This window comes from Phyllostomus discolor, chromosome 8, assembly GCF_004126475.2.
Source record: "Phyllostomus discolor isolate MPI-MPIP mPhyDis1 chromosome 8, mPhyDis1.pri.v3, whole genome shotgun sequence".
Lineage (NCBI taxonomy): Eukaryota > Metazoa > Chordata > Mammalia > Chiroptera > Phyllostomidae > Phyllostomus > Phyllostomus discolor.
In genome coordinates this window covers 104,678,744-104,706,700 of record NC_040910.2, presented here as the reverse complement: position 1 = coordinate 104,706,700, position 27,957 = coordinate 104,678,744, and the positions used below count along the sequence as shown (strand labels likewise).

At 43.1% G+C, this 27,957-nt stretch overlaps 1 protein-coding gene across 2 annotated transcripts in view; it reads left to right on the top strand.

The window, feature by feature from the left end:
• Window positions 1-27,957, top strand: part of IKZF3 (IKAROS family zinc finger 3) — a 78,523-nt gene that overhangs the window by 36,390 nt on the left and 14,176 nt on the right. For both annotated transcript variants that reach the window (XM_036034419.1, XM_036034420.1), the window contains exons 4-6: window positions 17,613-17,873; window positions 18,783-18,950; window positions 21,477-21,593. In XM_036034419.1, coding sequence (XP_035890312.1) covers window positions 17,613-17,873; window positions 18,783-18,950; window positions 21,477-21,593 — 546 coding nt within the window. The remainder of the gene's footprint in view (window positions 1-17,612; window positions 17,874-18,782; window positions 18,951-21,476; window positions 21,594-27,957) is intronic.

Genomic DNA, 27,957 nt, shown 5'->3' with positions numbered 1-27,957 from the left:
GAGCTGGGAGAGACCCAGCCAGCCTCGCCTAGGCGCGCACTGAGGTTCCAGCGGTACTGCTCATACACGCAAAGACATGCTTCAAAAGGAAGTGCCTTTTTTTTAATCAAAATATTACATCTCTCAAGCCCAGATCAAGACCTGTCGCTCATGGGATGCAAGGGTTATCTTACAAAATCAGCAGTGCTTTGCTGCAGAAGTTCACTCACGGGGGATTTCTGTAAGTGCTCACAGTGGGCAGAGACACTTGAGGGCTTCTCCTGTGTCAAACGGGTAAGTTCTGTTGGCGATAAAGCCCAGATGCCTCTCCCTGCATCTTTTTAACAACACCACCAAAAAAAATCTCTGGATTATTATTTTTTTAACCCACGCTGTGTAGCACAGTGACGTAAAAGGAACTCGCAGGAACATATTTGGCAGCTGCTGTAATGCTTGACAGAAAAATGGGTCTTCCCACCATCCTCAGTGGGTCCTCCGAGGCTCTTCCCCTTCCTTTTGCTTTTCTTTAACTGTGGAGCTGTAGTTCTGGTGCCTCGTTGCAGCGGGAGCAAGATGAGTGTGAAATGAAACGGATTCCAGGGCAGCTGGTTAGCAGCATGTGAAACACCCATATGCGCCTGCTAGTTCTCATAGCATCAGCCCTTGCCAAGTGAGTTTTTCTCTGCTTGAAGCTTGATACCGGCCACGGTGAGCTGGCCTGCCGTGCACCCTGGTGCAGCCTGCCAGCCACAGGAAGGCGCTCTGCTGAGGCCCTGAGTGAGGGGTTCCAGTGATGTGCTGGAGTCAGATCACAACCAGTTGTTCAACTTTCAGGAATTTTGTGAGCTGGCTGACTCCACGCTGGTAGCTTGAAATGGGCCATGGCATTTATACCACTGACATCAGCAAATGCTACAGAAAAAAAAAATCCCTCCCTCCATTCTGAGTTGGTTTTTCAGCATTTACCAGCACACCACTGGACTGAGGAATAAAATCCTGTTCTGGCTCACTAGGTCATCATTTTTCATAATTTGTCAGAGGGGCTTTTTATCTTTTTGTCATTTGCACACAGGAGAATAGTTTTGGAGATGAGATGAGTATGTGAGATCTCTCTGCAATGTGGTGGGCAGGACTCAGAAATTTTTCTTTAAAATACAGGAGCCACATCATTGTTAAGTTCTTGTAATATAGGTGTTTGGGCTAGACACTGTTAAAAAAGCATAAAGCACAACCGTGAAGTTTAGACTAGGTACCACTGACCACACATTAACAATTTTAAAGTCCCAAGTGACCAGAAAGCAGTTACTTCCAACTGGATCCCACAGTGCAGGAATTTGAGCAGCCTGCACCTGTCACGGCAGGGATGGCGAGCGGACCTCGAGAGGCGATCGCAAGCCTGTGAGATCAGAGTTCATACACGTAGCATTGTGGCAGGGCCTCGCTGAACTTTCCTGTCTTCCAAAGAGTTGATGAGACGACAAGAACAGAGACTTCTTTAGTCTTATTCTTTTTGCATGCTAGAGTCTGTGGTATGCAGTAAATGCTCAGTATTTGTCCATTTTTTTCCTGCCCTCCCATCCATCCATTTATCCACTTATCCCCTGCATTGTTCCAAGCGCCCACCAGATCGCCACTGGTTTCCTGAAGTGAGGGAAAGCGTCTGTGTACATCTTGCAGTGCGGTCCTGTCTGGCCGTGTTCTTCAAACGGGGATAAATGGAAGGCTTTCCAGGGGTTACGTGAGTGGGTATAATGTTAAGAAAACCAGCTGCCAGGTCTTCCATTTCAGTATGCTCTCTTTTCTAAAGCGATCTGCCCTGTAAGGCTGCTGTAGTTGAAGCTCTTCTTTCCCTCCTCCCTTTGCACAATGGTTCTTCTCCACTCTGTAAAAGAAAGGCACACCTCTCACCCATCCCAAATCTTCCTTCTTTGCTCTAATGTGTAAACACTTCCAGGATGCCAAACAAAGGGTCAACTGGAATTTTTTAAATCAAAAAACTTTCATAAGTGCACCCCCCTTCATGCACCTCATGAGGAGATACAGTCCCCAAATTTTTACTTTTTATATCGAATAATCATGGGTCAGGATTTGCAATACACCTTTATTATTTTATCAGTCGTATGCTAAAAATTATCATAATAACTCAATCCAGAAGAAATTTTTAAAATTTTATTCTCTTATTTTTAGAGAGAGGGGAGAGGAGGGAGAAAGAGAGGGAGAGAAACATCAGTGTATGGCTGCCTCTCATACATCCCCTACTGGGGACCTGGCCTGCAACCCAGGCATGTGCCCTGACTGGGAACCGAACTGGAGACCCTTTGATTCACAGGCTGGCGCTCCATCCACTGAGCCACACCAGCCAGGGCTCAATTCAGAAGAAATTATTAACACAGAACAGTTTATGGTGACAGAATGTTTGTATTTATCTATGCTGTCATAGAAACATGTGATAGGATGAGCAACAGAAGACTTAAGCGTAAAAGAATAGTTTATCAGGATAAAACTCTACGAGGAAAGTGAAATGAAAATAGAAATTCAAGGAGAAAACTGATTTTATTTAAAAACTTATTTATGTATTTTTTTAATTTATGATGGAGTGGATCAAATCACTAATATTTATATTTCAGTAGATGCATTTGAAAGGGTGTGATAGCAGTTTAACCCATTCTTATTTATAATAAACACAAATTGTTTTGTTTTATAATATTTAAGCTATGATGAAAAACTTAGATGCCAACTTAATTATCCACTTAATGTGCACTCTGCAGAAGGGAGAAACATAATGTTTCAAAATCCTGTTGAGGGTACTTGAACAAAAAATGTAAAAGCTAACCATTGTCACATAAAGTATATCAAGGGTAGCACAGAGGACTTTTTGATTTAAACCTGAGCCTATTTAAAGGTCTAACACAAAGATTCTGAACCTGCTTTCTCGTGGTTTGAAAAACCTATAAAAACTAGGTGAAATATTGTCCTTATGGGCACGTGTACATTTTTCCGGGCAAAGAGTACAGCTCTCAAAAGAGGTCCCAAACCCAGGAAAGATGAAAAAGCCCTCACCCAGCCCTGGCTGGCGTAGCTCAGTGGATTGATCGCTGGCTGCGAACTAAAGTGTTGCAGGTTCGATTCCCAGTCAGGGCACATGCCTGGGTTGCAGGCCATGACCCCCAGCAACCGCACATTGATGTTTCACTCTTTCTCTTTCTCCCTCCCTTCCCTCTCTAAAAATAAATAAATAAATAAATAAATAAATAAATAAATAAAATCTTTTAAAAAAATAAAAAATAAAAGCCCTCACCAAAGTGTATAAGGTCTTAAGGCTTCTTGACTTTGCTGTTTTTGTAATAGTTTCATATGTAATGGACGGTAGAATTGCTTCCAATAGAAACAATTTCATACATTGGATATAAAATGATATATACTAATTATGGAAAAATCGTGCAATCGGCACAATCCCTCTTTCTTCATCACCGAGCTGAAACCTGACTCAGGGCAAGCTTTTGATTTTGCTCCTTGCTGATTCAAAAGCCTTTTCTTTTTCTGATTTTGATGGGGAAAGTTGCAGATCCTTCATCCATGGTGAAATGCTGGATGGAAAACAGCTTTTCAAAGAACAGACATCACCTGCCCCTGACAATTCTATGACGCCGTTTCTTCCAGCGTCTAATACTCAACAGTCTAGTCGTAGGCTGGCCTAGCGTTCAGGCTCAGAAGGAGCAAGATTACATTCGGAAGTGAGTGAGAACACAGGAGTACTAAAGCTTTGGATTGTGGAGTGTCACACACATGACAGATGAATGAAGATGTCAGAGCCGGGCCTGAAGGAGGACCCTGGTAATCCACCCCTCCGTGTATAACCTTCAAACACCAATAAACAAGATTATCCGGATTTAACATGTGACCTTTCTCATTCTGACTGAGAGGTCCAGATGTTTTCTTGTTCAGCTGCCTGGGTGAAATCTGCTGTTGAATTGACAGTTGCAGTTGGATCTAGAATTGAGGTTGCAGGAATGACAGTCTTAAAAAACTAGATGCTGCCGCGCGTGGTGCTGTCTAAACAGTAGCATATGGAGGCCCAGGATTTAATCATTAAAAATAATTTGTGACCTTACCCTTAAAAGGTTTGTTAATTATGTCAACTGAGTATGTAAAAATGGGATCACGGTCGATATTTCACTAGATTAGCCGGTCTGGTGGCATTAAAAACATTGACAAGATTTGTTAGAGCCAGCCTTCTCCGCACCTGCGTCCGCAGAGGCAGAAATCCCAGCCATGCCTTTGTTGCCGTTTGTTAACCTCAAGGAAGTTCACAGCAGCCCTAGAGAAAATAGGAAAGGCTCTTAATCAGCTTTGCTTAAGACCGTCTAGGCTTGTGGCCATGATTCTCAGCCACCAAAATTTGGACACAACTTAATGGACCTTTGTTACCTCTCTTCACTGCTTGGGGCCCAGAGCCATTTCTGGCATTTTTATGTGAACTGTGCCTTGCTCATCCTCATCCTGGTTTTCTGGGTCTCATCCTTCGGGTTGTGCTAGTTCTCTCTCTCTCTCTCTCTCTCTCTCTCTCTCTCTCTGAGACTATATGGAAAAGATAATTCCTTATTTTCTTCTTTTCCTATGGTAGAACTAAACTCTCACATCCCTGAGGGAACCCTCAGAGAGCTTCCCCAGGGGCTTTATACTACTGCTGACCTGTAGGTCAGGGATAATGCTCATTAATTAAATAATAATCACTGCCTAGCAAAGCACACTAGATTATTCACGGAACTGAAAGCGAGGCATAAAAGCACATAAAAAAGCCCAAAATGTTACAAAGAAGTAATATAAGTAGAAAATACGGATCTTTATGGGTTTTAGCACAATTTAGAAGAGAGCAAAAATCAGTAGTTACTTAGCTAGCCTCTGAAGTCGATAACAAAATAATTAAGCATGAGGCGTGTCCTGAGGCCAAGGCTTTCACAGTCGATGGTTTCAGCCTCCTTTCCTATGCCAAGGAGTAGGTGTATCTTGTGTTTTTTAACATAACACTTAGCTAGTTTCTTTGGAAAGGGCGTGAACTCAGCGGTTTAGCAACAAAAGGAGGAAAGATAGCCTCATGAGGATTTGTCATATGGAAGTAGCTCAATAGGCTCAACTTGCCACGATGTTCTTTGTAATAGTTGGCGAATGAGTAGCCGGACTCTCCCCTCTGGAGACTGAGTCACTCTCCGTGTAGCTGGCTATCGGTTTGTTTTTTTAAATCCTCTTACGGTTTTGTTTTGTTTTGTTCAACAGCTTTAGTCTGGTTATAACTGACTGTGCTTAAAAGTATGTAAGTAAGTTACACCTTTAAGTGTTCAATGATTTTTAGGAAATTTGTAGAACTGTGCAAGTAGCACCTTGTTTTAAAACCTTCCTTTCCCCTAGTTGCAGTCAATCCTATTCATGTCCTCCTGCCCCGGGCAGATTCATGTCTCTATAGATTTACCATGTCTGGCTGTCTCTTATAAAAGGAATAATAACAATATGTAGTCTTTTGCTTCTGGCTTCTTTCATTTAGCATAATTTTTTTAAGTTTATTCAAATTGTTGCCTGTATCAGTATTTTGTTTCTCTTTATTTCTGAGTAGTACTCCATTGTATTTTTTTAAAGATTTTATTTATTTATTTTTAGAGAGGGAAGGGGAGGGGGAGAGAGAGAGAGAGAGAGAGAGAGGGAGGGAGGGAGGGAGAGAGGGGGAGAGAGAGAGAGAGAGGGAGAGAGAGAGAGAGAGAGAGAGAGGGAGGGAGGGAGGGAGGGAGGGAGGGAGGGAGAGAGGGGGAGAGAGAGAGAGAGAGAGAGAGAGAAACATCACTGTGCAGTTGCTGGGGGCCATGGCCTGCAACCCAGGCATGTGCCCTGACTGGGAATCAAACCTGCGATGCTTTGGTTCGAAGCCCACACTCAATCCACTGAGCTACGCCAGCCAGGGCTACTCCATTGTATTGATGTACCACATGTTGTTTATCAACTCACCAGCACTCTGGGTGTTTACATTTTTTGACCGTGAACGTGTGTGTACAAGTCTTTGTGTGGACGCAGTTTTCAATTCTTCTGAGTAGACACCTAAGAGTGCAGTTGCTGGGTTGTACAGTCGGTTTATGTTTAATGTGATAAGAAACTGTCTATATTGGTTATCGGTTGCTAACGACAAATGACTCCAAACCTTGGCCTAAAGCAATCCAAACTTGTGATCTCAGGGATCCAGGCCCAGCTCCTCCGGGTCCTCTGCTTCCCAGCGTCTCACGAGGCTGGCACCAAGGTATTGACCTGGACTTCGGTCTCACCTGAAGGCTTGACAAGGGAAGGATTGACTTCCGGACTCACCCTCGAGGTTGTCGGGATTCAGTTCTAATCTGGCCGTCTTATTCCTTGAGGGTGTTGGACTGAGGGCCTCCTGTCCTCCCTGGATGCTGGCCGGTAACTGCCTTCAGTTCTTGCCATGTCCTCTCCCTGACTTTCTTCATCAGAGAGGCAATAGAGAGAGGAAATGAGAACAAGAGGAAATTATATCTTTTATAATCTCATAACAGGAGCAATTTCCCATCACTTTTGCCATGCCCTACCAATCAGAAGCAAGTCACCAGGTCCAACCCACATTAAAGGGGAGGTTACACAGGACCTGAAGTCTAAGAGTCGGGGACCACTGGGGACCATTTGGGGAGGGTGTCTGCTCTACCACCAAACTTTTTCCAAACGGCTGCACCATTTTACCTTCCCATCAGCAACACGCTGAGGTTCCATTTCCTCCACATCCTCACCAAAGCTGATTGTCTTTTTGTTGTTTTTGTTAAAGATTTTATTTATCTGTTTTTAGAGAAGGAAAGGGAGGGAGAGAAACATCAATGTGTGGTTGCCTCTCACATGCCCCCCAGCTGGGGACCTGGCCCACAACCCAGGCATGTGCCCTGACTGGGAATCCAACTGGTGACCCTTTGGTTTGCAGGCTGGTGCTCAATCCACTGAGTCACACCAGCCAGGGCGATGGTTGTCTTTTTGATGATAGCCATTCTAGTGGGTATGAAGTGATAACTCATTGTGGTTTTAATTTGCATTTCTCTAATAACTATTGATGTTGAACATCTTTTCATTTGCCTATTGTTCATTTGTATAATATCTTTGGTGAAATGTCAATTCAAATCATTTTCACAGTTTTAATTTGGTTATTTGTCTTGAGCTGTAAGATATTTTCATTTATGAATCATGCCTCTGGTATCAAATCTAAGAAATCTTTGCATAGCCCAAGGTCACAAAGATATTTATGTGTCAGCTACTACCCTAGGCTTTTAGATACATTACTTTACCTAATTTAATTACTGTAACAACCCTCTTATGTGTAGATGCTATCATTGAAGAAATAAGAAAATTCACAGAAGTCAAGAGACTTACTGAGATCAGACAACCAGTTAGTACAACTTGGACCCACATTCTGTTTTACTCCAAAGGCCATGATGCTGTTTCTTCAGAACTTAAAAAAAAAGGCATTCAAATCTGTTTCCAGTGGGCAAAATAAGAGAGAAATACATATTGTCCCTTCCTTATAACTACCAGCACCCATTCTGATGCTATTTGAATGCTGTTCGTAGAAACGTCTGTATCTGTGATCTTTAAAAGTTGCCTTTGAAATAGAAAGGGGCGTGTGCTCTCGTCCGTTGGTTAGATTTCATTCTAGCTTTATTCTGCCAGACGAGATTTTCTCCACCGTTTCTGGAGGAGCCAGGACGCCTCTTTGCAGCCCTGACGTGATCCTGGGCAGCTGTGAAACAGTTGTTGTACGTTGCCCCCAGGGACCAGCATGTTGCAGTGCCAAGAGAGCTTATTCCCTTATGTGCTCTTGACATCGCGCAGTCACCCAGGACAAGTGGGCGCTGACTTTCTTCCACGTTCCCTGGTGCTCTGTTCCGTTATTTGAAAACCAGAGAGAGAGAGAGATGGAAGAAGCAGAGAGGAAGAAAAGTCTAAGGAATAAGTAGCAGATAGTAAATTTCATATTATTTTGTACATGTTTTGGGGTTTTTTTTTCCAGAACCTAAAACATTAGAAAAGATGTGAAAGCCACGTTGCAAATCAAAAAGACTTGTTATAAATGACGAAGTGCTTGGGTGTCCGTGGGCTCCAGGGTGGCCACTGAAGAGTCTGAGATTTGACCAGGCACTGAGCAATCGTTGGGGACTGAACATCCCCACGGTTGGCATCCTCTGTCACCAGAGAGCCACCGATGAATGTGCTGCTGCTGCCTTTTAAAGTGCAGCTTCTCTGGTTGTCTGACATCCTTTTGGATCTAGTATGAATGTCTGTTTTCATGGTTTGGAAAGGGTAATCCGTTTCTCCTTGGAGGTAGCTCCTTGCAGATTTCACAAGGAACATTATTTCACGTTGTCGATAGAGCCCTTTAAAAATATTTTTAGCTCCTGTCTCAGCTGCCTGCCCCCATGGTCTCCTGTGCATATTTTGTTTTAATTAATTTAATGTTTTAAAAAAGAGCAAGAATCTTTTAATTCTTAATTATTATACTTAGTTCCTTCTCTTCCAAAAGCCCTTTATATCCTTTGGGTCTGGTTGGCGTACCTTAAGTTAGAAACACTATCTAGTGTTTTTCCTCTGCTGTGGCCTAACATGCTAGCCTTAGGCAAAATTATAACCTGTGCAAATTTTAAACACCTCCCACCTTAGTTTTGTCCCTGAAGTAAAGAACAGAATAATTATTTGCTCCCTCCTTCCTTCTTGCCTTCTTTACTTCCTTCCATTCATTTGGTAAGCGGTCACTGAGCTGTGTGCCAGCGACAGTGCCCAGGTTAAGGGTGCAAGCGGGGTCACACTGATGTGAAGCAGCTGCTGGGTGGAGGGGACGTGGGGAATACCGTAGGAGGAGCAGATTTGGAAAGGAAGTAAAAGGAGAGAAACAATGAGCTAGGCTGCAGCTTGTTGAGTGTGAAACCAATGTAAGAAATCCGAGAAATGATTGGAAGTGTCTATGGCCTCCACAGGAAAAACTAGGCTGGAGATACAGATTTGAGGGTCATCAGCAACAAAAAGTTGGATTAGGCTACTATGTAGAGTGAAAAAACCAAAAGTTTCAAGAAAAAGACCCCTGGACATTGTTCACACCTGAGGAAAAGGAGGAGTCAATGCAGGAAATAAATGGATGAGGTAGGAATAGAACCAGGGAAGAGGTTCAAGAAGCAGGGGTGAGTTGGGGGCCATGTTGTGTAATAAGAGAGGCAGGAGCCAGACCACCGCCAGCAGAGAAGGCAGCCGGAGGGCTGGCCCTCACAGCGGCGCTTGGGCCTCTTTCTGATGCACCGTGAAGAGAAACTGCACACCGCAGCTCGCCTTGAGAATGTCAGAGACGAGTTAGGGAGTGCTATGCCAAACTGACGTTACTTCCTCCCTGCCTGATCTTATTATCATTGAACTGGTTCAGCTTGCCCAAAGAGCTCATTCATTTACTTATTCACTCAATACCTATAGTAGCTGGGCCTTCTGAAAGGTTCTGGGGTCACAGACATTATTAGAACCTGCCTTGAAGACCCTTCTTGTCTATATGGGGAACACACCTGTCGGCCGTCATGTAACACTGCACACACTGTGTGTACCAAGAATTGTTCATGCTCTGGATGGAGAAGACATTCTCATTCCTCCCTTACCCAGGGTGCTGGGGTTGGTGTCGTGACAGGATGTTTTTACTCAATTTACTTACATTTGGGTGGCAATTTTTGAATTTTTCTAAGAATTATATTTTAATATGCTTTAAATTTTTAAGTTAAATTCCGTTTAGAGAAAGTGAATATTCTGTACAAGGATATGATAATGAAAAGAAAGGGTTTTTTTTTTCCCTCTGGGTTTATAAATGAAATGTGTACTAGATGCACGCTTTAGTCGATCCTCCACTGTGTTGAGCAACAAGTAAAACCTTGACCTCATTAAATGTATTTTCATTCATTCGTTTTCAGTGAATAAGAGTTATTTTCAGAATAAAATATAGGTTAAATAAGCAATAAAAAGTTTAGAGTTAGAGTGGAGAAAAATGAAAAAATACATCTGTGTACTTCTTAAAGCTTAGAAGAAACTTTCACGCATCATGTTTTTCAATCCACACAACTCAAGACAAAGAATTCGCCTGGTCCCATGATACCTGAAGAGTTTAGCCCAACTGAGCAGCTCAGACTTTATCTACTTCTGGTGCATGGTGTATTCCTGTTGTTAAAAGTAATAAATCTCCTCTTGATCTAATGGGAAAGGAAAAAATTGCACTGAAATTATTGAGCAAAATTTTTATTATTATGGCAATGAATGAGCTATCTGATAGTCGGACAATAAGACAGAGATTAATGCCATTAGTAAAATCGAGGGCGGTTCCTTTGCAACGAAGACTTTCTTCATGTTTTCATGCTGGTGCTCTTGAACTTGAAGCCATATGATTTACTAATTACCAGTTTAGACTCTTTAAGGGCAAATGTAAAAGTCTATGTTTTGATGATAACTTAAACCAAACCAAATATTATATACTACCATCTCTTATTTTGCTGCTGTTGAGATATTAACACTTTATTTCTCATTGATCTGATTAACCTTTTAGAGTTATTTTTCCCAACTTTAGGTGTTTTAAAAAATGTCTATATGTCATTTTAAATTTTAAAGAAGAGAAAAATGAGAACATAGTAGATTATATAAATCAATGACCAAATGTTTCCTTTTCTTTGAAGCGTTATAATCTTACTGGTTAGCAAACACTAAAACTTCTTATTCTTTAGTTCTCAAAATATCATTGTTTTTCCCCCCCTCCTCACTTGACACATAAAAATGCAAATTAGAAAATGAAAATGACCCATCATTTCAGTGTTCTTGTTCGTGATACAAAGAGGCCATTGTGGGAAAGGAGTACAGACATTAATTTTATAAAGAAAACTGTTCTAGTTCATCTATTTGTGCTGTCCTGGGTCACGGCAACAAACTCTGTAGATTAAATGCCTACAATCCATATATCTCCCATTTTGCTCTTTAGTGCTTCGAGCTTCTAAATCCTATTAACAGCTGTCAAAACCTGGTAAACTATTTAGATGCTTTCACAATTTGTTTAATTGGATAGTTAGAAAATGGCACACTAGAAAAGCCCCTCCTCCCTTTCTTTTAGCCTGGCTGAACATCTGTAGCATTAGGGCCTCATTATCTCTGAATTGGCATAGCAAATCAGTGGCATCATTAAAATGCCACATTAAGATGATTAAGCTTCTTTGTTATCCAGTTGACTTTTGCATGAGCTGAGGATTTCACGGTTATGACCCCCACTCCTTGTAAAACACTTCAACAGCACCGCCCTTTTTGCGTCTTCCCTGTCTGGCAGCCCCTGTCTTGTTTCCTCCCTCCTCACACTGTCTCTGGCAAACTTAAGGCTATTACTCCAAACTTGGCCCTTCTTTGAGTTGCATCCTGAGATCTCATGGCTCAGAGTGGAGATTCAGAACCCCCTTTTTACACTGGGAAATTCCTACTGACAACATGCTGTCCAAGACACCCAAGTTGCCTCTTCTGCTTGCCATCTTTGATAGGTTCTCCTCTCCAACTGAGCATTTTATGTGCCTGTAAAAACAAACTGAGGCACAGTTGGCTGAGACTGCTATTGCCCCTGAAGGATTTAGATGTTGGATCCTTTCCAAGACCCATTGTTTTTGCAATGTCTCAGGTGAAACCAAAAATGTCTACTCTGGAGTGCAAGCCTTTCATGTGATAACCATCACCCCAGGAAATGAAACCATGTGCATCAGCCCCAGTGAGCCAAGCCTTTGTTCTCTTCAGCCTACAAAATTCTCTCTGGGGTGTGTGTGTGTGAGCGTGTGTCATCTTCCTAAGAGGCTCCAGAACACAGACAAAGATGGGAGCAATTGCACCCCAGAGGAGCTCCTTTAGAAAGAAGTTCAGTTTAATCTAATTTTCTATGGGTTAGATTCAATTTAGACATCTTCCCCCTCTCCACCCCCGACCCCCCCGGGAATGTTTAGCAATTACCTTTATCAGCAATTTGTGGTTTGGTATGTCCTTTTCTCCACAAGTTCAATGATAAAAAATTTATTCAGGAAGCCTTTCACATTTTTTATTAGGGTATCTATCATCCATACAAGAAGGCAAATATAATTCTGTGTGTAGTTTAAAGAATGACCAAATAAGCATTCATGGACCCACTACCTGGCTTAAGGAGCAAAATATTGCTAAGGCCTCTGAAGATTCTTGATAGTCTTTCCAGTGGCAATTTTCGTTGCGTGTCTGAGAAACCCGATGCATGTTACAAGAGGCTGGAACTTACAAAATGAAAACAGGAGGTCATTCACGTTACAAAAGGTGTTTCACTTTACAAAAGACTTCAGGATACTGTGGGGCAGTTCCTCCAGTACACTCAAGTATTTCTTGCCAGATTTTAAAGATGTTCTGCATTCAGGAGTTGCCAGTCACTGACAACTGAAACTCGATGAAGCGTGAACATAAACATCTCTGAATGTATAACGTAAATCCGGGGAACCATATTACTGGTTTTACATGTAACATTTTATGAACACCGCGACTGTATAAGTGAATCTGTAGAAGTGAATAACACCATGCTACATATAAAGTAGAATGAGGTAGATATTGGAGAAAGCATGGAAACAGAGCATTTTTTTTTTCGTTTAGGGTATCAAAGAAGACTGCATTGGAGAAAAGGCACTTAAAGAGCATCTTGAGGTTTGACTAGGATGTTGATAGGGGGGAAAGACTGGAGAAGAGGCTTGGAGAACTATGATTAGTCATATTGCCGCTGTGGTCCTCAAACTCCAATGTGAAGGAGAATCCTTGAGGGTCCTGAGGATCTTAATAAAATGCTGACACAGACCCGGTGGGCCTGGGGTGGGGCCTGAGCGTCTGCATGTCTAACAGGCTCCCAGGGGATGCTGGAACTTCTGATCCAAGGACCTCACTTTGAGTAGCAAGGTCCTAGTCTAACGAAAAGGATGATTCCAGCAGGCTAGCGAGAATTGCAATGGTCTGGGGAAGGGGAGAGACGGTCAGGTAGGGTTGGGGCTGGTCCTGGGCAGGCCCTTGAATGTCTCACTAAGGAGTTTGGACCTTACTCTGGAATCAATGCAAAATGAAATCGTTGCAAATATCTGAACGAGAGTTTCCATGCAATATGATGGTTAATTTGGTAATAGGATATAGTATAAACAGAGGTCACACACTCTGTGGACCAATTAGGAGGCTAATGCAGTGAAATATTCATACACTAAGTATTTATTCTGCATGGACTTTATGTAGAATACTGTCCATCTCTAGAGCAGTGGTTCTCAAACGCCACTGTGCGTAAGCTTTACCTAGAGAGCATGTTTTTGATGCATGTTCCCAAGTAATAAATCTCTGCTGAGACTCCCCAAATTTCTATTTTAAAACTACACAATCTTCGGTCTCCCCTAGATAGGTTAAGCAGTTATAGGGGACACTAAGTTAAAACAAAACAATCGCAAACAAACAAAAACACCTGTGTCTCTTCGGACCTCAGGTAGTTTTCATGTCCACGTGAGAGACGAGGCGAGTTTGTCAGTAACTCAGAGAAAGGAGGAGTAGATTACTTTGCCGGTGGGGGACCAAGGGAAGGCTTAGTGGGTGGAGAATGGCCTATCAGTTTGATCTTAAAAGATGTGTAGGGGAAAAAAAAAGACGTGTAGGATTTGGACCTGAGGCAGTGTTGGGAAAGACCTTTTAGGCGGTGGAAATAATAACATCAAGAATACTTAGAAGTTGTTTAGTTTGGTTACAGATATCTGAGTAATCAAAACCAATATTACAAAGATAGGTTGCGGCCAGATGTTGAAAGTCTCTTTTCAAGTCTTTGTTTCTCAGTTTGGATTTAATGTTGTTGGTGATGCACAGAATATTGAAGAATTTTGACAGGGCCGTGATGGGCCAGGAGCTATCAATTAGGGAGAACCACATGGTGGTGAGGCACAGGGCGAGCTGGACAGGGGAGAGAAAGGAGTGAGGATGAGCAACGTGGAGGCCGCCACAGCAGATCCTGGACAGGGGAATCGGGTCTGAGATTTAGGATAACGGGCACGCAGCACAGAGGGGAGGAGAAGCAGACTGGAGAGAAAGGACAGAGACAGGACCAACAGGTGACGGAAGGTGGGGCAAAACAAGAGGAAGGAAAGGTGACCGTAAAGGTCGTAGCCTGAGTAAATGACAAGTCACTAAGGAGGCCTTTGGGAAGAGAAATCGGGGGGAGGGGAGAGAGATCACACCTGGAGATGTATATACCTGGGGATTACTCATACAAAATGCTAGTTGAAACCTTAAGAGGAGATGAAGTTGCCCATAGGGGAGATGGACAGAGGGAAGAAAAAGGAGAGTTAAGGACAGTCTTTGGGAAGCAGAGGGAGAAAAAAGAGCTAGCAAGAGGCAATCCACAAGGTAAGGAAAGCAGGACGTTTCAGTGAGGAAGTAGAAGAACAAGGAATAATGACATAGCAGAGGCAACGGAGAAGCTGGGGAGAGGAGCACACGGAAGGCCTTTGGATTTAGGGACCAGGAGATGGCTGATTTTCAGGGGAGCAGATTCAGGAAAGCATGCAGGCCGAAGCCAGATGAAGGGAATTTTACATCAGTTTTGAGGCCGTGGAGGAAGTAGGCATAGATCACTTTTGTAGTGAATCTAGACGAGAATGCTGACAGGGGAGTGTAGCTGTGATGAAGAGAGAGGCCAAGCTAAATTGCAGAGGGGATGGAGGAGGGGAGCTGCCATCTAGACAGCCCGAGGACCTAGAACCCGCAGGTCCCTGGGGCTCCCTGGGCATGAAGGTGGAAAGGAAAAGAATTCTGTCTTCAAGACCTGGAGACTGGAAAAAGGAAGATGCCATTTGTACATGTTAAGAAGTCATGCAGGTTATGCAGGTTTGGGTTAGAAGCAGGTTTGGGTTCTTAAGAGGACACGTTTGATTTTAGACGTGTTTATTGATATTTTCAAGGGATAAATACTAAGTGGAATCCCTTCCTTTCCTCTGTTCCAATAAATCTACCTCCCAAGGGAGAGAATGAATCTCTTCATTAGAGCAGGCCGGTGTCTTCCCTGGTAGTGTCGGTGAACTATATTTGGAGACTGAGTGCTAAGCCCAATAATCTCTCCTTTGTGTCTTAGATACTAATGTGTTCTAATATTTAACTCTGATAACCTTCACATGGTAAACCATAACGGAGTGTTGATCTGTAACTATGTGGCAAGGCCAGGCAGATCTTTTATCTAAAACTGGTAAGACGCCAAGGGCAAGCCAACAGCTAGACCAGGAACTCTTTGGGTCCAGTAAGTCCAGGCAACTTCCCTAACGCCTGTCCGTGACTCTCATGCTTTCCCTTGGGCCCCTCGGTCTCAAATAGGCCTGCCTCGTTCTATATAGCTCAGTCCTAGGGACAAGCGCCAAGATTTCATCTTGAGCCTGCTAGGTGTACCTTGAGTTCTAAGTCAAGTTTACTAACGCCCAAATCCTGAGGGCAGGAGCAACAAACTCTGTTCTGTCCTATGTTTTCAGAAAGACCCAACACACTGCCCTTACTCTTTTTTAATAGTCACTGACCACAGAAAACCCGGCGTCTGTTCACGTTAACATTTTATAACCAAAATTAAAAGGATGATTTTTTTTTCTGCTGGTCCTTTTCTCTCTGCTGTTTTTGGTTTTCAGTAGCTGAAGTTTTCCGTTGAGGTTCTTTTAAACGCCTACATGCAAACTGAAGAGCACTCAAGCTTTGGTGGGATATCACCCACAGCTGGAGTGATGGAGGAAGAGAGGAGAGTACACACCTCAGGTGCATCCTTCTCTAAAAAAAAATTTTTTTTTAAACATACGTCACTTAAGCAAACAAATTCCATCTGAGAGCAGGCGAGGCCTGTCCCGAGAAAGAAAGGACTGAACCCCTTCCCACGTAGGGAATGGGTATTGATGGCTATCATAGCCCAGAGGCATGAGATGGGCAGATCTGAAGTGTGTAGGGCTTATCCTATACCCCTACCTCCCTTTCGATCAAAGAGCAAGAGGCTGTGAACCATGAACCGTGGTGAGAAGCGGCGGAACGGGGCTGCAGCGATGGCTCCTCTGTTGGTGGTTAGGCCCTGTCTTGCTCTATTAAGCAAACACAGTTAATATAGATGAAAGGTAACCTTGATAGAAGTGAAAATTGAAACTTGGTCGAAGGTAGCAAGCCAGGCACAGCTGCAGTTGTACTTCCTCCTGGGTGGCAACGGGAGCTGCACTCGCTGCTGTTTTTGAAGGGATGTAGTTTTTTTTTAAAAATATCTTTTCTTCAGGGTGTTTTGGTTTTTTTACATCTACACCATGGATGGGAGAACGTGTGATATGTTGGTGATAAGCCGCTTAGACTGCATGTGGCTACTGTGAGAGGTCAAGTCCAAGTTCGGCATTGTAATCCCATCGGTCATTCACTGGCTGTGTCACCCTGAACAAATCACCAGAAACATCTCTGTCCCCAAATGTCCTTATTTGAAAGACACAAGGGAGTTGGGTTAGGGGATCTCTAAACCTCCTTCCAGCCCTAATATTCCATTGATTTATGATTCCTCGTGGGGAACTACGACTTCCAACTTCTAAGAAGGAATGTTTGAGAAAGTAAGCATGTAAGCAGCGTGTTTTCTGCATGAAAATCCCTTATCCATGTTTACTGTGATCACATCAGGCAAATATTTAGGTTTGGTTCATGCTGGCACATAATTTGCCTTCTTCATTCCTTATGTTCTTCCGTTTAGGAGTGTGGCAACTCCTTTTAAGACGGTACCTGGTCAGCCAACTCCCTCGGACCAAAAACCCTTCTCCCTGTCCAGTCCTACGATTCGGGGGTCTTGAGTTCAGCCCTCCCCAACCTGGATATAGGTGCCCTTCCCCTTGCTTGGGTTGAGCTCCAGTTACCTATGTCAACGAAAGTGACTCTTTAGAAGGTCCTGCTGAAGAATTACTTCTCCTTTTATCTTTCTCAACAGTATTTCACTAGTCCTGCCAGCTTCCTCTACTTTCAATGTCTCTTTATCAGTTTCAAGAGAAATAGATAAGGCTCCTGTTAGCAGTTCATCTGCATGGAAGGGGAAGAGGCAAAGCGTGGCTTAAAGTCAGAAAAACAATAGTAACTATTCAACTGTCAGTCTTAGTGGCTTAAATTGGATGCGTTGGACGAATTAAAACAGTATTCTCTTCTTGCAACCCGAGAGCACAGCACCTTGCCTTTTCATTGAAGTCACCAAAAAAAAGGTACTAGCTCTGAAAACCTTTCTTCTCCCCCCCAGCACTGGACGCGAGTTGCTCAAAATGTTTTCTTCATAGCTGCTTTGAGAAGGCATAGCTAGAGTCTATTATCTCTAATTTTCTGGATGGCCTAAAACGCTGTCATCTGTGTGTGCATGTGTGTTTCCCGCTGACTGTGGTTCTGAATTCCAGTGATTGGTGATCCTCTTGGTGGCGTTTTCTTGTTTTCGTATATGTTTAATATTATGTTAGCTTCACTCGGTGTTTGTCCGTTGTGGGTCTGCTCTTGGAGCTGCTCGGAGAGACCCAAACACAATCATTGTTCATGTCTTGCATTTTCCTTCCCCGCAGACGATTCCATGAAAGTGAAAGATGAATACAGTGAGAGGGATGAGAACGTTCTGAAACCAGAGCCCATGGGAAATGCAGAAGAGCCTGAGATTCCTTACAGCTATTCCAGAGAGTATAATGAATACGAAAACATTAAGTTGGAGAGACATGTCGTCTCGTACGACAGTAGCAGGCCGACCAGTGGCAAGATGAACTGCGACGTGTGTGGATTATCCTGCATTAGCTTCAATGTCTTAATGGTTCATAAGCGGAGCCATACTGGTAAATAGCCTCCTTTATCCATTTTTCTGAAAACGGGCCTAATGCAGCCGTGTGAGCAATGAAATGCTGGAATGTGGGACGACTTTTGATTTGTTCATTGATTTTTTTTTTTGCTGTAACGCTGATGCATTGCTCCCTCTCTGCATTCCCATTTTCCCAGCGATTTTTATTCCTGCCTCACAATGCATTTGGCACAAACATTGCAAATGGTATGAATAAAAATAAAAAACAAACAGAACTGCAGAGAGCAGTGTTCTGGGTCAGCCAAATATTTTTTTCCCTCGGCTAATAGGTAGGAGTTGAATTGTGTGATGTGCTTCTTAAGCATCTTTGTTACATTTTTGCATAACTTTTAGGAAAAGCAGATCTCATTATATTGGGTTCAGATTTGGTAGATGAGAGGATATCGTTTTTATTACCAGTTTAAAAAAATTTATCTTCAGACAATAAACAGTCTATAGAAATGCATAAAAATACGAGTCCCACTGAGTCCGACAGATTCCATCTGTTACGAATCCTTTTAGAAGAAGCATTTCCGGCCCTCAAGAGCTTATTAGGACTTGAGTCTGTGGCTCTTTTTTTTTTTTTTAAGACTGAGATTATATTTAAAAAGGATTGCCAAGTAATGTGCAAATTTACATCTCTTGTTTTTCTTTTCTTTTTTGCTCTGATTCAAGACAAGATGATACCCAAAACAGCCTTGGTGGGTGATAGGGGAGTGTTCTTTCTCTTCTAGAGGGAAGTTTCCCTAAGGAAGTCTTAGGTTTGCCTTGAAGTACAGCTCCCAGCCGATCCCAGTAAGAACAGAGCCTTCGAGGACGAGCCCTTGCCAAAGGCGTCTGTCTAGTCTGTGCACAGGCTCTGCCACTTGCCGGTGACCAGAAATCTCCCTTTTGTCGTTTTTTAAAGGTGAACGCCCATTCCAGTGTAATCAGTGCGGGGCATCTTTTACTCAGAAAGGTAACCTCCTCCGCCACATTAAACTGCACACAGGGGAAAAACCTTTTAAGTGTCATCTCTGCAACTACGCATGCCAGAGAAGGGATGCACTCACAGGTCATCTTAGAACACATTCTGGTAAGTGAGCGCGATGAGCATTCCCCGTCTGGCACGCGCGTGTGCTCCTCGGGGCCCACCGCGGAAACGGGAAGCAGTTAAGCAGGGAGGTGTTCATCCGTCATCCCAGCTCTGAAGGGTTACCACAGCAGAGACCTCTAGGGCTAATTACACTTCCATTAAGGCATTAATTGCTCTCCGTCTGGCTCACTGGGGATGATCATGTCCCCGCCATCCTTGCTGCCCTGGAGAAGAGCACAGACAGGAAGAGCCTGCCCTGTAAACGCGCCTTTTTCATTTTTGGTGTTTGCCTTTTTAATTCTTGTGAAAAAAAAAATGATAGCCATCAGTATTTTCTTAGGGGAAGCTCTATTAAAAGATTATTTTCCCTAAAACACACACACATATATGCTCTTCATTCAGAAGTCTGAGCAAGCCCCTGTTGTATAGTTTATACATTATGTTAAACTGTCAGCTGGGTATAAATCATTGGTAGGTGGTTATTTTGGCTATTCTGGGCTAAATTTGCGGGGGGATTATTTTTTGGCCATTCTAGGCTAATTTTTTTTATTGAAATCTAAGTATCATTATATTAGTTTTGGTGTACATGAGCTAAATTTCTTAAACCCAGCTTTCTTCTTAAGCGGCCTATTTATTTTTAATCTCTAAAAGAGAAGCGGCAGTAAGAATGTGTAAAAAAAAAACAATGTCTCCTCTTGGTATATTTTACTTCTTATTTTAACCAAACAAGATAATAAATTTGTTTTGAACATCTAGAATTTCCCTCCTAGAAAAATAAAACTGACTCTATTTTTCAAATTTGGGACCTCATGTTCTTGATGTTATCTGACAAAATTTTAATTGAAGAAAAAAAAAGTTTTGTTTTTAAGTCAATCCACATACTGCTTTGACTAAAACCCAGCCCCAGATCCTCAGCTGGTCACAGTTGAGAGACTTGGGATGAATCAAGCCAACCCCAACAAAATCCACTGTGAGACACCATCAATAGATAAATAGCAAAGGAAGGGCTTTGTTTACAGCTTAATGTTCAGAGTAATCCACTGAGGCTGAGTCTGGTCCCCAAAATGAGAGCAGTTCTCTTCTGCTGCTTTTTTCAAGGAAGGGCCAATAGTAGTAGTCATTTTTTAAAAAATAAGATTTTATTTATTTATTTTTAGAGAAGGAAGAGAGGGAGAAAGAGAGAGAGAGAGAAACATCAATGTGCGGTTGCTGGGGGTCATGGCCTGCAACCCAGGCATGTGCCCTGACTGGGAATCGAACCTGCGACACTTTGGTTTGCAGCCCACGCTCAGTGCACTGAGCTACGCCAGGCAGGGCTAAGTAGTAGTCATTTTTAAGCCGGATTTTACCAGGCACCGATTAATTCGGAAACTTACTGTTGTTAACCCTAGCAAATCTACACCTATTTCAGTTTGGGATTCCATAAGGACCTTTGAGTGCTGTAAGTCCCAAAGGCTCCGTTTTAAACAGAGCAAGAGGAGTAGAGAACTTTCAAATCTCAGTTTCTAAAACTCTGACGAATTTACAGAGCGCCCTTCATCAACAGATCAGAAAGGCCAGTCCTGCACACGGAGACCAAGTTATTATTTACATATTTTAAGCCATGGCGGTTTTGGAAGAGTCGGGACAATAAAGGGCCTGAATTATATGGATGAACTTTTGCGGAAACCTTTGTGTGTTTTTTTATCTTAGAAATTAAGATGAAGTCATTTTTTCAATTCTTATTTCTACTATTCAGAAATACCCTCCGTTCATCCCTCCATTTTTATTGATGTAGCCTAGCCTTTGTCACAGCCACTCGCCAAGGGTGAGCTGGTTTTATCTAAACATGTGGATGCTCTACCAGGGCCACCAGTTTCTAGCTGACCAGCTGACTCCCACACCGTAGAGCACTCTTCACGCACAGTCAGATGGATGTCACACCATAGGTGATCTCCTCCTAGTTCATTCTTACACCACACCAGCTTCCTTGAAGAATAAAAAGGGCCCATGTTGTTTCCTAAAGAAGCAAGATTGGACCTGGAGCCAAACCACCACGTTCAATGCTAATCATTAAATCTGCACCCTGCCCTAGCTGATGTAGCTCAGTGGATCGAGCACGGGCTGTGAACCAAAGCATCGCAGGTTCAATTCCCAGTCAGGGCACATGCCTGGGTTGTGAGCCATGTCCCCAGTGGAGGCCACATGAGAGGCAACCATACATTGATTTTCTCTCTCTCTCTTTCTCCCCCACTTCCCCTCTCTAAAAATAAATAAAATCTTAAAAAAATAAAATAAATCCACATCCTTTCATCGGTGAAAGGAGGCTTTCCTTTCGAAGAATAGTGGAACATAATAATCCACCGTAGACCATAACCCTTCTTCACTTGACCAAATTTGAAAGTCATGCGCTGCAGGACTATCCCAGTTCTCCGGCTGCGCTCAGCGGTCTATTCCCAGAGGGCAGTTTTCGCAGAGCTCCGATTCACCACCTGTTTGCTCTGTAACCCTGAAGGTCACTGCGTGCCCCCTGTGCTCTCCTTATAGTTGAGAAACCCTATAAATGTGAGTTTTGCGGAAGGAGTTACAAGCAGAGAAGTTCCCTGGAGGAGCACAAGGAGCGCTGCCGGACATTTCTGCAGAGCGCTGACCTGGGTGAGCCCGGTGAGTTCACGCAGCACGCGCTGCTGCTCAGGATCCGTGAGCAGTGCCGTTCTGGGCGGCGGGACGCAAGGGTCAATACGAACTCCGAAAAATCCTGCCCTCGTGGAGTTCATGTTTCCATGGGGAAAGATGGACCATACACAAAGTAAATGAGTAACTAGTACAGTATACTAGAAAATAGTAAATAGTATCAAGAAAAATGCTGGGCATGGGGAAGATGCAGAGGGTAAAAAGGATCAAAGCTATGGTGACGGAAGGGGACTAGGCTTCAGGTGGTGAACACACAGTAGAGTATGTGTCACCTTACAAAATTGTACACCTGATGCAGGGGCTGGCTGAGGGAGTGGGGGTTGCTGGGTTGCTGGGTGCGTGGGGCAGAGGGGGAAAACTTGGGGCAACTGCAGTAGCATAATCAATAACATATAATTTAAAAAATAAATAACAAAAATAAAATTGTACACCTGAAATTTATGGAATGTTATTAACTCATGTTACTCCAATAGATTTAACTAAAAAAAATAAATGAATAAAAAAAGTGAAGTAAGTACCGGGAAAGCTTTGAAAGGGGTGCAGAGAGAGCCTTGAAGATAACCAGGAAACAGCAAGTGCAAAGGCCCTGGGGCTTGGGTTCGAAGAAGTGGAAATAGTCCTGTGTGATGGCAGTGGACATGAGGCAGTGGAAATGGGGAAGCAGATCTTACAGGGCCTTGTAGGCCATTGAAAAAACTTCAAGTTTTACTTTAAGTGACATTGAAAATCTTCAGAGGGTTTTGAACAGAAGTCACATGATTGGACGTCTCCTTTGAAAAGAGTCACTCCACTCGCTATTGAGAATAGATTGTCTCTGGGGCGAGAATGGAAATTAGAGTCTAGTTAGGAGGCCGTGGCCATCATTCAAGCAAGAGAAAATTGTGTCTTGGCTGTGCTAGGAGTGGCGAGACGTGTTCTAATTCTTAAATATATATAAACGTAGCACCAGGAGGACTTTCTAACAGATCAATGTGGCATGTGAGGAAAAATGCTGTTGCCACGAACTGAAATAGCAGACATTGAGAGCACAGCAGCTTGAGGGTGGCTAGGGCACAGCTGACTAAACCGCAAGGGTTTTCTTTGCACAAGGCCCCAAAATCATGTACCTGTCTAGTCATAAGATTTGTTGTCATGCTTATGTTTGGTTTTGGGAATTTCAAACTTTATTCAGTGTTTGAATTATATGTCTAATGCCGATTGGTTGAAACACTAGATTCAGCCCTGGCTGGTGTGGGTCAGTGGGTTGAGTGCCAGCCTGTGAATGGAAAGGTCGCCAGTTCGATGCCCAGTCAGGACACATGCCTGGGTTGTGGGCCAGGTCCCCAGTTGGGGGCATGCAAGAGGCAACTGGTGTGTTTCTCTCCCTGTCTTCCCCTCTCTCTGAAAATATATAAATAAAATCCTAAAAGAAAAAAATAAGAAATACTAGATCCTTGCCATATATCAGTTGGGGTTTTATTTCCTTTTCATTCTTCAGTCCAAACAGCCTGAAACTTTGCTATGTCACATCTCTGTCACTGTCCTTTGTTTCAGCCCATTGACCCTCAGCCTGGTTCTGTAGCTTCGGTTGTCTGACAATTTTTTTGGGGGGGTGGTCACTCGAACCACTTGCTTAGGTACGAGTCCTCATGAGATTTGGCGTCTGACAGGTGTAGTTGCAGCTGAATAGTTTGAACGTTCTAAAGCAGAAAGATTACAAAAATATGACATAAATAACGTGAAACTCAGGGAAAATGGAGTGGAAATCATGAGTACTTTAACTGTACCCGTTTTGAGTGAGAGGAAATTTCGTTGTAGATAAAGCCTATTTTATGGTGTTAGGAGCTGGCCAACTGAATTCCGTTGGTTTATACTGCTTCTGCTTTTTATCCTGATGGCATCTTTGGTTTTATCAAGGAGTTGGATTTCCTCCTTATTTCTGAAGAGAAATGTTTACTCTCTTTAAGAGAAACCCACCCAAACTGTGGGTTTTGATATCTCAAGCAATGTGCTAAGGTTAGTCAGGCAATATCTGGGTATCTTTACCTGTAGTATCATATTTCAGACCACGGACAAAGCTCTTATGCGAGAAATCCCAAGTTATGAAAATCTATTCTATTACAAATAGACCATTAATATTTAAATCTAGAAAGATTAAAGAGAGTATCTAATCCTACCTCCTCATTTTAGGGATCAAGAAATTGAGACCTACCAAAAATTCAGTGACTGACTTAAAAATCACCAGAACTTTCATTGTGTTCATGATTAGCTATATATATTTTTTAAGATTTTATTTATTTATTTATTTATTTATTTTTAGAGAGAGAAGGAAGGGAGATAGAGAGAGAGAAACATCAATGTGCGGTTGCTGGGGGTTATGGCCTGCAACCCAGGCATGTACCCTGGCTGGGAATCGAACCTGTGACACTTTGGTTCGCAGCCCGCGCTCAATCCACTGAGCTACGCCAGACAGGGCTGATTAGCTATATTTTTTATTTTCAAAAATATGTGGAAGAGACCATTCAGATACCATAAAATTCATATTTTTGAAGTGTCCCATGTAGTAGTTTTTAATACATTCACAAAGTTATGCAGCCATCACCCGTATCCAATTCCATAACATCTCGTCACCCTCCAAAAAAACCCCGCCCCCCCCCGGCAGCCACTCCCCACCTCCTCTCCCCTCCCTCCAGCCCCTGGCAACCACCCATCTGCCTTCCATCTCTCTGGACTTGCCTATTGTGAACACTCCACATAGATGCAACCATACAGGACATGGCCTTTGATACCCAGCTCCCTTCCCTGAGTGTACTGTGTTCGGGGGTCACCCGTGTTCTGGCACGTGTCAGCACTTCATTTCTCGTTATGGTTGAAGAATATTCCATTCTATGGACTTACCATATGCTATTTATCCATTCATCGGTTAATGGACAGTTGGGTTTTTTCTACTTCTTTCACTTCTGGAAAATGTGGCTATATTTTTAAAAGGTTGTAAATTATCTGGTTAGCAAAAGAATATAGTAACACGTGTACTAATACACATATACAGATACATACACGTGTGTCTTGAGTCTCCTGGAAGTTGGGGTTGGGGGATCAGTACCCTATCCTCTATGAGCACTAAGCTCAAAATTTTAGATTTTGAAGTAAGGTTACCACCTTACTTCCCACCCCTGTAACATTTTTTAGGAATTTAAAATCAGGGAGGTACCAAAGGAAGTATTTTAGCTATCTTTAGTGGTACAAGGTGATTCAGGAAATGCTGAAACACGGAGGCTGAGTTAATTTGCATGCCATAAGGTGGTTTGATGGATGCGTGCAACATACTTTAAGCCTCAGCAAAAAAAAATAAAAATAAAGGGTTAACTAAGTCAGCAAGTTTTGATTTTTTTTTTTTAACAAAAATGTTGTAATGGCGGTTTCAGGTTACAAAGTGTATAAAGTCACACACAGCTTAATCAAGTATAATCAATACTGCATGTCAGTAAATATACTACTCTCTATTATATGTCAACCACTTGCCATGATTTTTCCTGAAATCCAATATGTAAAGAATGTTTAATCCAACACAAGCCAATTTTGTGCTTGTTGCCACCGGTCTCTATATGGTTTCCTTTTCTGTTTCCTTGTTAAAACCGGGAGTCCCAGTCTGGACCTAGTGTTCCATTCTGAGCCTGACGGCTAGAGTACCACCAGTGGTGCATCCTTCCCCTTCATCCCTAGCTTCTCAGAGGGATGATGCTCCTTTGCTCCTGTGGATGCCACACTGACGCATCGAGTGCTTGTTGTGAATGGAAGTGCAGCCTAGTGTGAGAGACACGCCTTGGGACCGACCTGCCCCATCAGGATGCAGGGTGGTCCCAAGCCTTTACGGAAGCAGAACAGACGAAAAGGACTCGGCCGGGAGCCCAGTCTGCCAGAGAAAGCCATGCTGGGCGAGAGGACTTCTGGCCTTACTGATCATTTGTCTTTCATTCGGATAGCATTTGTGATATTCTGTATGTGTCAGGCCCTAGGTCGGAGCTGTTTATAAAGATAAGTGAAGGTTAAAGCCGTACCCTTGAAAAAGTCCCAGTCCAGCAAGGGAACGGACCCTTGATCTGTCAGTACAACGCAGAGGTCTAACAGAGACGCGTGGGATTGCTGCTTCGGGGCGCGCTTCCTCCCCACACATCACGAGTGACATCACCGAGGTCCTCCGGTGCTGCCGCCTTAATGGAGTACGCGTGAAAAGAAGGATGGACGCAGAGGACCCCAGATCCCATTTTCTCATTCGTTTGCTCCTTATTCCAGAAAGGGACTAACAGCTGGCACAAAGATTCATTTAACTTCATTTCACACCAATTATAAATACTTGGAGCGGGGCATATTTTTGTGTGATGAGCGCCAGCAGTAAGAGTATTTTTTAAAGTAATTGAATAATTATATTCATTTATGCATCTAGGAGTTAAAACCTCTTATCTTCATTCTCATTGTTTCATTCGAGCTAATAACAAGCATGCGAGTTTCAGAACAAACATATTTTTACCACATAGCAGACCACAGGAAAAAGTTTAAAATGTCTTAAAAGCCTATTTTCCCATCTGATTATTCTACTTAAAAATCAGTCCTGTCTCACAGGTGATATTCACTCCACTCGCTCCAAAAGGCAACAATTTTATGTAACCTTTTTGTTAGAACGTGCCTCCGTCTCTGATAGCAATCTCTTGTTAGACAACTCTGGTTGCACCAACGCGCCCCTTTGCCTCTCTCCCCATTAGCTACTGACACCAGAGAAGACACAGGAAGCATGCCTCTTGCTTGAGCTCCATTTAACTCTTCAAGGTCCGATGCAGGACTTGGAACCAAAACCAAAATACGATAAATTACACACTTCAATCTGCAGTCACTTGGAGACGAGAAATGGTATCGCGGGAACAGCTAACTGAACACCACACACATTATTTCAGACTCGCGCAGAGATTAAAGGTAGAAATCTATGCCGTCAGGAAGACTTCGTGTTCATTTTATGATTCTTTTTCAATGTATCTTTAAAATCACCTTTTAAAAAGGGATGTATCCACTCTATAGAGTAAGCAAGTGGCCTGAAGGAGAATTGCTCCAGAATTACGGTCCTACTCCTCCTGGGCTCACTTGTGAACCGAGTGCGCACACAGGTCCTTTCCCCCATCCCGTATTCCCCACACCCACCCCTTGCAACATTAAACTGCCAAACACCACCCAGGAACGGATTTCCTATTTCGTCATGTAAAGCCATTATCTTGTTCCCTTGCTATCTTGCCAAACTGGTTTCCCTCCACTTACATTTCTGAGACTTCTGATGCAGCAAGATAGCACGTCTAGACTGTTTGTATAAATAGACGGTTGGGTCTTAAAGTTGAAGTAGAGGACCAAAAGCCAATAGTCTCCTTTTTTAAAAAAAAATTTTTTTTATTTGCCTTTTCAGTGTATTGCCTAAGCACTTTGTAATCCTCAAAAGTTTGTCTAACTCCAAAGCGTTTCTCTGCGTTTTAAAGGGCACCCATTTGGTGGCATTGCTACGGCAGCTGTCCAAGAACTGCAAGGCACAAGGCTAGCAGTCTGGGAAAGAAAATGAGAAGGTGCCATATTCACTGGAAGGTTCCGCCTTTGCCTGACTGGCCAATCACCAAACGCAGTTAACTCCATCTTTATGAACATTGACAATCACCAGAGTACATCCATCTGTACGAGGAGAGTTGGGCTCTTGGTGTTGAGGTCTTGAGGGAGGGTGTGGGTGGATGAAGTCCTCTCATTCAGTTTCAGAGGATGTCTTTCGATCTACCCGATCTACCCGGAGCTGTGGAAATGGGAAAGTCTCCACCCATGCCTCGAATTATCTGTCTATCCCTAACCTCCAGAATCTGGTGCTTTAAATGTGAGTCATTCGGTCCCTGGTTTACAGGGTAAGGCTTGTCTAGAAATAACTGTCAAGACAAACTTGGTGAGTAACCAGGGATAAAAGGTGATGTTATCTCGGAGGGTTGCCTTTTAGTGGCATGCCCTAATTACGTTATTTAGGTCAGTGTAGCCCCACTTTTAGCATCTCCCAAATATAGAGGATATTGAGAGTGGGTCCCCAGACGGCTGCTGTGGTAACTGATAGTGGCTTTAGACAGTGGCTGCCGAGAGACGAGGAGGAAACTAGACTGGCAGCTGAAGGCTTGGGGAAAGTCCTGGGGATGAACAAACACAGCTCTAGGTGGGGCCAGGACCACCCGAGGAGTGACTGAAGAGACTAATAGTAGTGGTAAGTGGGGACAGAGTTCAAAATTCCCGAAGTCCCTGTTGCATTCTCCTGTCACTGCAAATCTTTTTTGGTAGTAAATACAGGGCA